The sequence below is a fragment of the Microdochium trichocladiopsis genome (genome assembly GCF_020744255.1).
Source record: "Microdochium trichocladiopsis strain MPI-CAGE-CH-0230 chromosome Unknown B0I36scaffold_5, whole genome shotgun sequence".
NCBI classification, from domain to species: domain Eukaryota; kingdom Fungi; phylum Ascomycota; class Sordariomycetes; order Xylariales; family Microdochiaceae; genus Microdochium; species Microdochium trichocladiopsis.
Genome location: NW_025763548.1, coordinates 804627 through 817824, shown reverse-complemented (window position 1 = coordinate 817824; position 13198 = coordinate 804627). Strand labels below are relative to the sequence as shown.

The 13198-nt window shown below is 58.1% G+C and overlaps 4 protein-coding genes across 4 annotated transcripts; 1 reads left to right on the top strand and 3 right to left on the bottom strand.

Annotated features, from left to right (window-relative positions):
- Positions 1-30: 30 nt before the first annotated feature.
- B0I36DRAFT_383735 (TLC domain-containing protein) lies at positions 31-1917 on the bottom strand. The gene is made up of 2 exons (XM_046160971.1): positions 1010-1917; positions 31-941 (listed from the first exon to the last, which is right to left on the bottom strand). Exons 1-2 carry the CDS (start codon positions 1490-1492, stop codon positions 324-326), a joined length of 1101 nt encoding a protein of 366 aa, XP_046012485.1. The 5' UTR covers positions 1493-1917; the 3' UTR covers positions 31-323.
- Positions 1918-2131: 214 nt separating this feature from the next.
- Positions 2132-6039, top strand: B0I36DRAFT_267370 (mitochondrial carrier domain-containing protein). Its single transcript, XM_046151231.1, has 3 exons — positions 2132-3629; positions 3956-4054; positions 4786-6039. Exons 1-3 carry the CDS (start codon positions 2330-2332, stop codon positions 5808-5810), a joined length of 2424 nt encoding a protein of 807 aa, XP_046012484.1. The 5' UTR covers positions 2132-2329; the 3' UTR covers positions 5811-6039.
- On the bottom strand, positions 6029-6828 carry B0I36DRAFT_322490 (uncharacterized protein). Its single transcript, XM_046153859.1, has 2 exons — positions 6697-6828; positions 6029-6624 (listed from the first exon to the last, which is right to left on the bottom strand). Exons 1-2 carry the CDS (start codon positions 6760-6762, stop codon positions 6346-6348), a joined length of 345 nt encoding a protein of 114 aa, XP_046012483.1. The 5' UTR covers positions 6763-6828; the 3' UTR covers positions 6029-6345.
- A 3624-nt stretch (positions 6829-10452) lies between these two features.
- B0I36DRAFT_362612 (ceramidase-domain-containing protein) lies at positions 10453-12896 on the bottom strand (the record flags this gene model as incomplete). Its single annotated transcript, XM_046158682.1, has 9 exons — positions 10453-10621; positions 10723-10889; positions 11575-11645; positions 11741-11890; positions 11951-12155; positions 12217-12356; positions 12463-12610; positions 12691-12729; positions 12795-12896. The coding sequence occupies 9 exons, from the start codon at positions 12894-12896 to the stop codon at positions 10453-10455; spliced, it is 1191 nt and encodes a 396-aa protein (XP_046012482.1).
- Positions 12897-13198: the final 302 nt, after the last annotated feature.

Here is a 13198-nt window from a genome sequence, read left to right as displayed (position 1 = left end):
GCAAGAACTGATTAATCGATATGATACCTATCTCGTTGTTTGCCTTAGCTATGTATTGCCTCGTTCCGTATAAAGCGCCGCCCTTGATCAATCGGGGCACACCGAGAGTGTGATTATCGCGTTTCTATATATATATATACGCAAGCACCCAAAAGTTCTCAAAAACTAATATCGAATGGAGCGTCCTTTGCTCGCCTCCTCGTCCTGCAAGACCAGGCCATTCCCGCTCTGCACTCAGACACGTGCCCTTAAGATCGACGTCCAACAGAAGCTCAGAACCGTGCCGAGCCTACGCACACATTGTGCCTCTGGTCCAAGACTGACTAGTTGGGCGGCGGGAGATCGGCCTCCTCACCGTCGAGAAGAGTGCCGCGTCTCGGCCGCATCTTGAGTTCTGTGGCAGGACCATCGAGGGCGGTCGTGGCGCCCTCGACAGCACCCTTGGGCTTCTCTTCCGTCTCGACGGTCTTCTTGTCCGCGGCCTTGTCATCCGGAGTGTCGAACCGCTTGCGGATGGCTTCGATCATCTTGAAGAACCAGTAGAAGTTGAGGCAGTTCAGGGTCAGGTTTGCTCCGATGTAGACCGCCGCGAGCCACAAGGGCACGGTGGTATTCTCGTTGACGTAAATCATGGTCTGCTCGTATGAAGCCGGCAGGGTGACTGGCAGAGTGACGTTGGCAGCGTCCTTGGCCGCTAGGGTCGCCATCACATTGGGCGTGGCATTGATACCAGCTAAAATGTCCCTCGCGACCCAGTACGAGTTCAGAGTACCGTAGACCAGGCGGCATGAGAAGAAGGTGCCGATCAGGAGGAAGCCGTTGTAAAGTTGAAACTTGGAGCCCGTGAGGCCAACCTTGTCGCAGAACCAGTGGATGTTCAGGAATGGGGATGACAGCTCCCACAGGATGAAGTTGCAGCTGTAATAGTTCACGAAAGGTCGCTTCGCATCAAGAATAAGGTTAGCAACAGCAGTGCTGGTGACGCGATCGTCCTCTTGGCAAGACTTACGAAACCCAAAGAGTAGGCAAGCAGGGCCGAAATGGCGTGCGCGAGCATGCCGAGCCCAAAAATCTTGACATTGGACGCCGTGATGATCAGATCCCAGACGAAGTAGCCGGCAGCAAAGGCCTGGATCATGGCCGCCGCCCCGTCATAACCCCACAAGCGCTCCTGCCAGTCCATCTCCTTGACCTCCTGGTCGGTGAAAAGAACCCAGAGTGCCAGGATGTTGATGGTGGTGCTCTGGACCAAGGAAACGACGTGGACATCCCAGCTGAGCTTCTTGGAGCGTGACAGAGCCTCATATTGAGTAGGGAAGATGAGGAGTGAAACGAGGGGCGAGATGACGGTGGCGACGAACTGGTAGAAGGACGCCATGATGACAATCTCGTGGATGTGCAGAGGCAGCGTCGGCAGCGAGAAAAAGTCCGCCAGAGGCTGTACAGCCTTGCTCAGGATCGGGCTCGGCGGGATGAAGAATGGGTCCTTCATGGCGGGCGATTTTCAGGTCTTTCAGATCGTGCTCTCGTAGATGTGCTCGATGTAGGGGCGAGAGGCTGGGAACACAGCTTGGAATAATCCCGGTTGTCCTTTATAAATGCAAAGACTCGACGTGACGATGGCCGAAATTGACGGGGCTCGTGATCAGGCGCGGCAGGAGGGAGCTGCAGCAAGTGTGGCTTATGGGTGAATCCGCGTGACAGGGACGAAGACCCCGATGGTCAAGCTCGAGGATCGAGCAACGCGGGGAGTTGATGGCGACGTGCAGGTCGAATCTAGCCGTCGACAGGCAGGCACACGGTTTCGTTGCTGGTGCACGCCTGAACTGTCAAATGACGTTGGACAGGTGGGAAAAGGGGAGAGTGAATGAGCAGTGCCGGGAGACGGGAGAGCAAGATGCGGAGAGGAGGAGGAGCAGCGCAGCATGGCTCGTGAAGGCGGCGGGCGGGCGTCATGTCATCTTGTTGGGGCGGCGGCGGGGGAACCCCTGCACCTGAGCAGCTGGACAGCTGCCGTTAGGGGAAGTAAGTGGCCAACGGCAGCGTGCCTGTGGATCTCAGGGTCCTGTGCTACGCAGGCTTCCCACTGTGCCCGGGACAGCAACCACCACATGCACCACCCGCGTGGCCTGGCCAGGACAGGCCGGCTCGACGTCCACTCACTCCTCCATCCAACACACCACGTCGCGACATCACAGCCCCACACTCGTGCTAGCTGCCTCACGACGGAGCTGCGACCGCCCATGACACCGTCCTCATGACCACTGCTGCCACTCGATAACCACGCCTACGAGCTGCTGCTTCCTAGTCGGGCCCAGGACACGCCATCATGGCCGACCTTCTCTACGACTTGCTCGTGCCGGATGCAGCGACCCCCTCCGCAGTCGGCCACACAACCGCTTCGCGCCCAGCTCCTAGCGCTGCTGCGCTCCAGTATCTCTCGACGTTGGCCTCCATGCCCCTCGCCCAGATCGACACGGTCGAGCAACAATACCTCTCCCAATCCTCACACTCGCTGCTACTTTCGCTGCAGTCTCTATCCAAGCGTTCGCACAAGGCTGTCATAGCTTCGGCTCAGAAACATGCTCAGCTCCGGGCAGCCCTCCCCGTCCTCGAATCCTCCACGAGCGACCTTTCCGCTGCCATCCCAAAGCTCGATGCAGAGGCCGTACGCTTCTCCAGCACCTATCACAAGTCTGGCGACAACGAGATACTCAACGCGCGCAAAAAAGCCTTGCTTCTTGCTTCCAACGTGGAACGGCTAGTGGACGTACTAGACCTGCCGACTCTGCTCGCCACTGCCATCTCGTCTGGCTCAGCTACTCCCGCTGCCAACTACTCGTCCGCCCTCGACCTGAATGGCCATATTCGTCGATTGCAAGCTTTGTACCCGGACTCGCCTCTTGTTTCGTCGGTCTCAGGCCAGGCTGAGGATGCCATGCAGGCCATGGCCAAGAACCTCATTGCCAGCCTCCGTGCCCCCGGGCTCAAGCTCGCGGCGGCGCTGCGTGCGATCAGCTGGCTCCGCCGTGTTGTACCCGAGTTGGACAAGACCAGTGCCGGTGGCCACGGTGGTGGCTTGGGGGCCTTGTTCCTCGCATGTCGTCTTTCCACGCTCCTTACCATGCTGGGTGCTCTTGAGCCGCTGCGGGAGTTGGCCGACCAGGAAAAGTTGCGACAACAGCAGCAGACCAGCGCAGGTGCCGCATGGTCTGGTGGACAACAGACAGAACGGTATCTCAAACGTTATATCGAAATCTTTCGGGAACAGAGCTTTGCCATTGTCTCCATGTTTCGCAGCATCTTTCCAGCCCCGTCGCAGGGACCAGAGGAAACATCGGATGCCGAAGAACTCCAGGCTCTGCCATCAGCGATAGCGACCTTCCCCTTGCATTTGATAGAGATGTTGATGGAGACATTACGTGTATACCTGCCGACTGTGAAGGACCAGCCGTCTCGGGACAGCTTACTAACACAGGTCCTGTACTGCGCGGGCAGTCTGGGTCGCCTGGGCGGTGACTTCAGTCTGTTGTTGGCCTCTATCGATGTCGGGGAGACGGCAGAGGACGAGTGGGTTGAGGTGGTGAAGCGTCACCGGGTCATGGCAGGTAGACTCGAGTCCATTGTTGGTGCTAAGGACAAGGGAACTTCAGACCCGGCGGCCAAGACTTGACGACTCACATTGCCACCCGCGCAAAGAGTATCACAAGCGGCTCGGGCTTACGAAGTCCAGCCAAACTGCCAGCGCCGTAGCAAGCGGAACAAAGTCCACAGCTACACGAGGAGCGGTCTCACATTGTCATTGAGCATCGGTTAGGCTACAACGCGGCTTCGTCCGACCTCACACGGTAGCATATGCATGCAATGTCGCAGCAGCGGATCATTCCTGTGGGGCATGGTTCAACGAAGCTGATTGCTACAAGAGGAGGGCCCTCAGTAGGTCTGCGAAGCAAAGTGCACCGCTACAAGGCCCCAGGTAACAATGCCGCAGCGGGATCCTGTAGGGATTGCTGGCGGAGCACGACGCAACAGGATACTGGCCCTCGGTGCTATGGTCGTAGCAGACCACGCTTGAAGACTGTGGCGCAGAAAGAGCATCTTCGAGCTTGAAGAGAGGAGCTGAATTCCAAACATGAACCGCACCGTTTGAAACCGCGATTTGTAGAGACCGAATGCAGGAGGCGATGGCTGTTGGGGGACCTGTGCGCATGCCGGATGAGGTAAGCCGTGACGTGCTGCGAGCGCTGGCTCCGGTCCGGGGGTCCTGAAGGCCCACAGTGAACGGCGGGCGGGCACCGGCACCGTCACGCCCCGACGATTCAGCATTTTGCCTAAGCCGAGCCCATGCGAGCTGAGCTGCCTGCCATTGAGTCTTGTACATCACGACTTTGCACAACCCCACGGCAAGCAGCTCAACCTTGGAAGTCTGCAAACCGCCTAATTGCCTCGAACATAACCAAGCGCCCCAAAACCAACAAGAGCACGCAGCCCTCTCTGACCACATGTCGTCCTGATCGCCAAAGCTGCCGCACCTCCCAGTGCGCCGCCCCATCCGAGGCTCATGTGCCCGCACCCACCAGACGCTCTCGTGCCTCTCGACTGATCGAAGCTGGACGCCCTGCTACTGCTGGACCGCTAGACAGCGCCTCCGGCCGGTGCTATGGCACAGTCCGGCCCCTCCAATGGGTCGTCTTCAAAGGGTGAGCTGCTACTCGCCTCGTCTCTCCCTGCTCACATCATGATCGGTCCTGCCCGCTGACCCCAAACCCGCCCCACCAACAACAGCCTTTCACTTCGCCGCCGGTCTCGGGTCTGGCATCTTTGGTGCCGTCCTGCTCCAGCCGATCGACCTGCTCAAGACACGCGTCCAGCAATCCGGCTCCAGTTCCATCACTTCTTCCTTTCGCGAGATCGCCGCCTCTCCCAATGCCTTGCGCGCCTTCTGGCGGGGCACCGCGCCCTCGGCTCTCCGCACAGGGATCGGGTCCGCCATATACTTTACCACCTTGAACACGATCCGTCAGCAGGCCGCTCTGCTCTCGGCAGGCTCAGCAGGAACGATCCCGCTTGGCGATGGCCATTCAAAGCCGTCAACCAAACAACAACAACAATACTCGTCCGCACTCCCGAAGCTGTCCAACACGGCCAACATGGCTGCCGGGGCCTCGGCGCGGGCATTCGCGGGGTTCATCCTCATGCCGCTCACCGTGATCAAGGTTCGCTACGAGTCGAATCTGTATTCATACCGGTCTATATTGGGCGCCGCGAGAGACATATATCGAACCGAGCGGATCCCGGGGTTTTTCGCCGGGTTTGGGGCCACGGCGCTCCGCGATGCGCCATATGCGGGCCTCTACGTGCTCACGTACGAGCAGTTCAAGAAGAGGCTGAGTCGGCTGTATCCTACCACCATCGACCCGGCAGCCACCAAGGCGGCCGCATCCATACAGACAGCCTCCGACAGGGGGAGCGGCAAAGACATGGCCTCTTCCCGATCCGCCACAATCAACTTCACCTCCGGCGCCTTGGCGGGCGCGACGTGCTCGTTCATCTCGAACCCGTTCGACGCCGTCAAGACGCGCATCCAGCTCCGGCCCAGGGAGTACCGCAACATGTGGCAGGCGTGCTCGCGCATGGTCCGCGAGGACGGGTTCCGCAGCTTGTACGACGGCCTGGCGCTGCGAATGACTCGCAAGGCTGTCAGCTCGGCGCTCGCGTGGATGCTGTACGAAGAGCTGGTCAGTCGTGCCGAACGGACGTGGAGCCGCGGTGGAGGAAGTGGAATTGCGAAGGGGGAGGTCAAGCTGTGAAGTCGCAAACGGGGACGGCTCTAGTATCGTGGACAGGGGTGGCCGTAGTTGAGCTCATATGGGCCAGGTCAAAAAGCTACAAACTGTCGAGTTCCCTGCGCCGGGCTGGTGGGCAGTGCACGATTTGACACTAGATTTTGCGACGTCTCGCCCGATCGGGCTCAAAGATGCAAGCAAAGAGCAATCCCGCGGAGCCTAGATAGAGCTCTGTCGCTCTCGGTGGCGAGGGATTTGTATGATTATCATCACGAACGGAGCGCGAGGGCACGAAGGCGGGCCGTTTCGGATCCGCAAGCTCCATATACAGAAAAAGTTGACAGGTTCTGGATAATACCCCCTCAAATCAATACATCATTTTGGTCCTAAGGAGAGTTGCTTGAACTCATCAAATTGTGGCGAGTGGGAAAAGTGGTATATTTGAATTTCAAGATAAAAGCAAGTGGTACAGTGTGGCAAGCAATCGTTGATCCCGTGATCCTCATTCCCGTTTCCCCAGTCACGAAGGAAAGAAAAACGAGCCTTTCTGTCTACGAACTTATGCAGGACGCCCACCAGCCATCCAAACCAGCATGGACGGAGACTTGCTCCGCTTGCGGTCCTTCTTCTCCTTCTTGCGGACCCACTCGAACTCGGGCTCGGGCATCAGGTGGTGGTGCATGTGGTGGTGGTGCTTGCGCTTCTCCTCCTTCTCGTCGATGGACATGATGAGCCTGCCGCCGTGCGACCGTTGCTCACGCAAGTATCTGGTGTGCTGCCACAGGATGTCCTGCTGCTCTTCGGGCACCCAGCTCTTGATGAGGACGTACTCGGGGTTCTGTAGTGCCAAAAGGTCATGATTAGCGTTGGCTGCTCCACCGGCGAAAAGCAGAAGAAGGTCTTGACTTACAGCATCAAGAACGAAGTCGTAGTTGTAGACTCTCAGGGTCTCCAACGAGAGGTGGCGGCGGAGCATCTTGGTATACACCGGCCGGTCACCGTCATCCTTGTCTTTGCCCTTGTCCTTCTTCTCCTCCTTCTTCTTCTCTATCTTCTTGCCCTCCATGATCGCCTGGATCTCCTTGTCGCCGAGGCCAGACTTGAGCAGGTGCTCTTCCAGGCGAGCCTTGTACTCCTTATCGCGGGCCTCCTGCTCCTCCCTTGCCTTGAGGATCTTCTCTGCCTCCTCCCGCTTGTACTTCTCGATGGCCTCCTTGGCCTCCTTGTCGCGGCGCCTCTTTTCGGCGGCAGCCTCCTCCTCCTGGCGGAGACGCTCAAGCTCAATCTTTTGCTTGATCTTCTTCTCGAGCTCGTCGCGCTCCTTGGCGTCGCGCATCTTCTCTAGCTCCTTCTGGGCCTCCTTGAGCTCGCGCTCCTCCTTCTCGGCGCGCTGCCGGCGGCGGTCCTCCTCGGCCGCCTCCTGCGTCTTGCGGATCGAGTCGAGCGTCTTCTTGGCCTCGCGCAGCTCGCGCTCCTCCCTGGCAGCCCTCTCGACCTCCTCGCGCTCCCTGACCTTCCGGAGCTCGTCCAGCTCCCTCTTGGCGTCCCGCAGCTCGCGCTCCTCCCGCGCGGTGCGGTCCCTGCGCTTCTCCTCCTTCTCGATGCGCTCGCGGAGCTCGAGCTCCTCGAACTTGCGGCGCTGCTGCTCGAGCTCGAACTCGGTCCGGACCCGCTCGAGGGCGTACCGGTCGCGGTCGCGCGAGCGCGAGCGAGACCGGCTCGAGGACGAGCGCCGGCGGTGTCTGCGGTGGTGGCGCCGGCTCGAGGCGCGCGAGTCCGAGTCAGAGTCCGAGTCCGAGTTGTTGTAGATGTGGGTGTTGACCACGACGGGCTGGGCCGGCTGCTGGACGACGGGGGGGTAGGAGGGCGAGCTGGCGCGCCGGTCCCGGGACTTGGAGCGGTGCTTGGTGGTTATGACCATCTGGTCGTTGCCGGTGCTGAGATAACGCCGGTCGCGCTCGCGGTCTTCCTCCCAGTACCGGCGCTCTACACGCGGGCGCGGCGGCTCAACGTAGGTGACGGGGGCGGTTGGGCGCATGGCAGGCCGCGGTGGAGGGCCCGGGGAGACGCCATGACGGTGGCTGATCCGGACGTCCAGCTCGGAGTCCGAGTCACTGTAGGAGTCGCTGTATCTGGAACGCGGGCCCATTGTGTATACCGGGTGGTGGTTATACACCAGACCAGAGAGGTGTACAGGACTGGATATGTGTGTGTAAGTGGGGGAGATGAAAATATACTGAGATGGCTTCAAGAGAGAGCACTCGCGCCTGCAGGGCTGTACATAGAAAGGCACGACAGCCACCAGCAGTGTAAGGAACAGAGTGAGAATAGTATAAGTCAGAAAGGCAGAGGAGGAGAGGGGGGGAAAGGTCAGCCGGAGCAGAGAGGCGGGGGGGTGCTTATGTGAGTGAGACCGGGAGCGCGGTCTTGGAGGTGGGGTGGCGGGCCGCGGTGCTTGCTTTCCAGCTCATCGGAGGCCACAGGGATACAGGACAGTACTTTGCCGGCAAGCCCTTGCTGGATGGATGCCTGTGGCTTGGGTGAGGCCGCTTGAGGCCATGCATGCATGTATGCATGCATGCTGCCATACATGGGGGGCTAGGGTGTGAGGCGGGCTCGATGGTGCCGAGCATCCACGGCCGTCTCCTCCACCCAGCCGGTAATTTCTTAGCAAGTACCATAAGGTAGTATGACTGGCGTCTAGAGGCCGGCCCACGGTGCAAGTCTTGCCAGCAGAGCAGACAGAGAGATCGGCTCGACCCCAGCCCCCTTCTCCTGGGGGCGGTCCTCTATGGCTCTCATGTACGTTGGACCGCTATCGGGAGAGGGCCAGCAGCAAACCAAGCATTGTTAGTGTCAAAGCCTGGGCTGAAAAGCAGGGGCGGCGCGGGGTCAACGCTACCGCCTCGATTATCCTTTGTCCAGACGTCGAGACCTTGCCCAGACAAGGGGCCTGGGATGTTAGTCGAGAATCCGGCCAGTCACTAGTGTGGGCCGTGGTGCCGTGGTCGCACACCAGCGGGAGCAGCTGCGTAGGGCCGGGACGGGCATCGACGGCTCCTGACCTGGTTCGAGTTAGCCATGGGCTGGACACATGACGGGGCCGACAGCAGTACCTGGACAGTGGAATTGCCAAAGATAGCCTCGCTGGGAGAGATGCTCGCCTGCGCGCAGGAGGAGGCCATGTGACTGGTCGCTGTCAACCCGCTGGGTCACTCGAACAGATTTGCTGCGCTGTCATGGCTCACGAGATCGAGGGAGATGTGCTGGGAAGGAAGGGTACTGGACCCGCCACAGTCACAGGCTGGCAGCGTGCCGCCAAAGACAGAGTCACAGGGGGGATCCGCGGTTTGGGGGCCGCAGCAATGCGCAGCCGCAGCCACAGCCGCCATGTTTCGCAACAACCCACGCCCGCACGAGGGAGCGAATAGACACGGGCCTCCTCGCAAGGGCTCCCGCCGCCTTGCAGGGCTGAGAGCACGTCGATCAAGGCAAGTGTTGACGCTTCGGCTGCCTCGCCAGTGCTTCTGTGGTCCACCAGGTCATATGTCTGGCCAAGGAGGGGCTATACTTGGAGGGGTCGCATCCTGTCGCTGAGCCCCGCCCCAGTAAATCCAACAGGGTCTGTCTCTGGGCCTGCTCTATTATTAGCCCATGCTCCAGAGAGCACATCGTCTCGTCCAGGAGGGTTCTTCTCAGCTCGCCCAGACCATTCTTGCTTCCCGTGGACGATTGAGATGGCCTCGGTCACACAGCTCCGAAGGATTCCTTGTCTCTGGCACTGGACACATCTGTCAACTGTTCCGCACACGATCCAGCCAGTTTCGCTTCGCTCGATGTCATGGGGCTTGAAGCACGATCCTTGCCGAGCCCATCTCTTTTCGGCTAGTGCTGACATTGACCCCCCTGTGAGGGGCGGAAGCGATGCGCAATGATGTCTTGGTGCGGGAGGGAACAAGTAGAAAGTAAAATGGTCGTCGTAATGAACCCGAGACGGACCAGACCGAAGACATGCGTGGCGCCAAGGCCACCGAAGTATTCTTTGTCCGCCTAATATTGTGATGGGCTGGTCTTGAGCGGTCTTTTCGCTTGTCGTGGGAAATATCTGCGGACAGTGACCAAAGCCGCATTCGACTCGGAACATCGTGAACCTTCGGGCACTCACAAAGAATTGACTCAAGGTACAAATATGCAGGCCAACCTGTTCAGCATATTGTCGTCACGAAAGGCAACGACTATATCGCATCACATAAGCTAGACTGCTTCAATTCCATCGATCCTATGCATAAGTGGTAGCTGTCTACCTTAGGGTATGGGCTGTGACCGTTCGTTACTATCCACAAGATCGGCCCTGCCAGCAGGCTCCTAAGAGACAAGGCGACGTCGTCTTTCCTTACGACTTATCTGCTGTGTCCCCGTTCCCTTCGACAGCTACTGCATGCTCACCACGCCGGCGTCCATGTCCCGGACCCTCTACGGATTCGATCCAGCTCGTAAAGGAAGGGCACGCCATGTCCTGTCGTGCGGCCAAGCAGAAGGTTGAAATGGCACATAGGCACGACGGAGCGTCATAAAGGAGTTGCCCCTGCAGTCAGAGGCATTGACGCATTGGTTGCTGCGAAACTCCATAGGCACCTCTTGGTGGCTTTCGCACGCCAGCTCATCCTCACGATGCGCTGGCACCGCCGAGCATGCGCATTATTTGCTCTTGGCTGTTCTTCTGAGAGATCTCGAGATAGTTGAGACGCTTGCCGAGGCCCTCCACCTCGCCCTCAGCGTCCTTGATCTGAGAAGCGAGCTTCCCGTCCATCTCGGACATTGGCAATGCCACGAACCTAGAGTGCCCATCGTTAGTATGTAGCTCATCCTGACAGGAGAACTTCCCCGGGAAGTCAGAGGTTCTGCTGTGTGACTCTTTGCAGGTTGAATGACTGACATCTTGCCGACCCCCTCGTACACATCGACGTCCTTTGGCAGAGAAGACAGCTCCGCGCGTGTGAGCTGGGCCATGCGCATCTCCCTCTGCTTCGAGGCCTGCTGCGTCTTGACCAGCGAGATCTGCTGCTGAGCAGCGATCGCTTGCGTCTCGACCTCCCGAAGGAGCTGTTGCGTAAGCGGGTCAGCCAACGTTCTTCTTCAGGCATGCCTTTAAAACATCACGACACAGCGTCTCGGTGTTGAAAGGGGGGCCATGGACTGGGGCGAGACAGCCTCAACAGCAAACCCGCCCCAAGACCAGCGTGCAGCGCGTCACCACTTGCCTTCTGCAGAGCTTCGTTCGATATGGACATGTTGATTGAAGTCGAAGGGGTTTTGACTGGCTTCCGTCGTGAGCAACGACAATGTGCAGACTTGGGCGCATGGCCTGGAGGCGCGGGGCACTTTGATGTGCTGTAGGTCCACAGAAATTGTGAGGTGCCATGCCCGGGGCAAGGTGGATCCCGGGTAGCCCATGATGAGGTCGCTCGTTGCGTAGCCAGTAATTACACGAAATCATTCATAGGCAAAGCTGCCTTTCAAATTTCAGACAGAGTCGAAGTGTCTATATATCTATATGTCACTGCCAAGCACTGCAAGATTGCCAATGAGTGTCTCGTGTGACTCGGCGAAGCTGCTGCCCCAGCTTTTGTATGGTCCCTCCATCATCCTGGACAGGGTTCTGGTCATGGGGAGCAGTTTGCTTCCCCGAGCTAATGTGTGTTCGCTATCACTGGTTCTTCCTGGCCTCTTTGTGGCCCGCGACTGGTCGGTAGACGACTTTTGGAAATGTAAGGACAGAGGGCCAGACCAACTGAAACTTGTCCTCCTCTCCTGCAAGACAACGGTGGATCCAGATCCTCCACACGATATAGTAGTACGCTGCAGGCAGGGTCAGTCCATACGCCCTGTTTAATATTCTTCCTCTCTTATGGACAAAACGTCAGCATATGTGCTGCTGTGCCTGCCTGACTTACCCCCTATTCCGGTTCCAAGATGCCACCAAGCATGGCCTTCGAGGACGACAGCCCAGGGCAGCTGCATGCTTCTGCGCCAGCTGGTAATGGTGCTGCAGTAAATGTTGTCCAGGTTCCAGATTCCCCAGGCACCCAGAAAGGTGGTCAGGCCTAGCAAGTGACAAGATCAGTTTGATAACGCCAGCCGAGGATTCGTGAAAGCCGATTTACCAGTCGCAACCATCTTCCACATCTGGGTCATGGTAGCATTGCTTGAGGGAGTGTCTGCACGGCCGGTGGCTATTCTCTCTCGCGTCTCGAGTTGTGGCCGCACTCTATACTCCATGATCCACATGTTCGAGAACACCACCGTGGCTGTGAGTACCGCGTATGCGTCTTGGTGGAACTGGGGATCCTTTGTCTCATAGTATCTCGCCTGGCACAAGATATTAGGTCGACTCAGATGCCAAGAAAGTATGATTTTGGGCCAGACTTACTGTGATGTACCAGGCAGTTGCAGCAAGTCCTATGCTAAGTAGAAAACGAAAGATTGGAGACCTGTCATACGCAAAAGTGGCATACAGCATGAAGAACGTGGTGTAGATCATGCTAAGCTCATCGGCTAGTTGCATCCAGTCTAAGCATTGAGGTAATATCAGCCAATAGCTCGTTCAAATTCCGTGGTGAAGAACAAGAACTCTTTTCGCCGGAGGCCCAGCAGCACGATGGAGATAGTTACTTACACTTCAAGGAGGCATGGAAGAAGGTCGAGGCTAGACCAACTGTCATATAGCCAAGAAAGGCGATGACGAAGATGGGCGCATGCTGATTACGCAGGCACATTCGGAGACCACGGACGCCAAGCACAATGAAGAGGAAATTGGTCACTGTCTGCGGACCACAAAACAAGTCAGCGTCCCGAGTACGGTCGGACAGACTCAAATTCAGACCAAAACAAAGATGTCACTCACGTTACAGAGTTCTGCGACATAGTGAGTAACGACATAGTCCTAGATGATTTGGACCAGGTCAGCCAAGATCGACGCACTGCGCATCAACTCGTAAGATGAGGTACCTCTTCACAGAAATTGAGTGTGACCGTCTTGGGGCCCCAGAAGCCTTCACCAGGGACCTTGTAGGGCACCGAGAGAGCGTTGATCAGATCATGCCAGGCCATGGTCGGCGTGTGTATTTTTGGTCCTGATTTAAGAAGACGAGTTGATATTCCAGGGAGCCGGAGCAATGGTCCAAGGTGGCGCGGGCCGTCGTCTAAGTCACCGGATCGTCGGGAACGGCTGGCGATTGATTGGCCTGCTGCGAGGGGGCCAAGCGCGGCCAGTCCTCTCTGAACTGGACAGAATGCCAGGAAGTAGTTGCGTGTCCAGCAATTACCGCCAAGCTGCTTGTAGCGGGCCGGTGCGTGCGACAGGGGTGACGAGCGGCTGTGAACAAGGGATGAATCTGTCTGATGCACCGGGC

Bases quoted from the DNA above. Each gene is read 5' to 3' on its own strand.
- B0I36DRAFT_267370 (XM_046151231.1), top strand. From the start codon at position 2,330: ATGGCCGACCTTCTCTACGACTTGCTCGTGCCGGATGCAGCGACCCCC. The intron at 3,630-3,955 runs GTGCTAAGGACA...TGCGAAGCAAAG, and splicing joins TAGACTCGAGTCCATTGTTG to TGCACCGCTACAAGGCCCCA. The intron at 4,055-4,785 runs GTCGTAGCAGAC...CACCAACAACAG, and splicing joins TACTGGCCCTCGGTGCTATG to CCTTTCACTTCGCCGCCGGT.
- B0I36DRAFT_322490 (XM_046153859.1), bottom strand. From the start codon at position 6,762: ATGCTCCGCCGCCACCTCTCGTTGGAGACCCTGAGAGTCTACAACTAC. The intron at 6,625-6,696 runs GTAAGTCAAGAC...TTGGCACTACAG, and splicing joins ACGACTTCGTTCTTGATGCT to AACCCCGAGTACGTCCTCAT.
- B0I36DRAFT_383735 (XM_046160971.1), bottom strand. From the start codon at position 1,492: ATGAAGGACCCATTCTTCATCCCGCCGAGCCCGATCCTGAGCAAGGCT. The intron at 942-1,009 runs GTAAGTCTTGCC...CTTGATGCGAAG, and splicing joins TTGCCTACTCTTTGGGTTTC to CGACCTTTCGTGAACTATTA.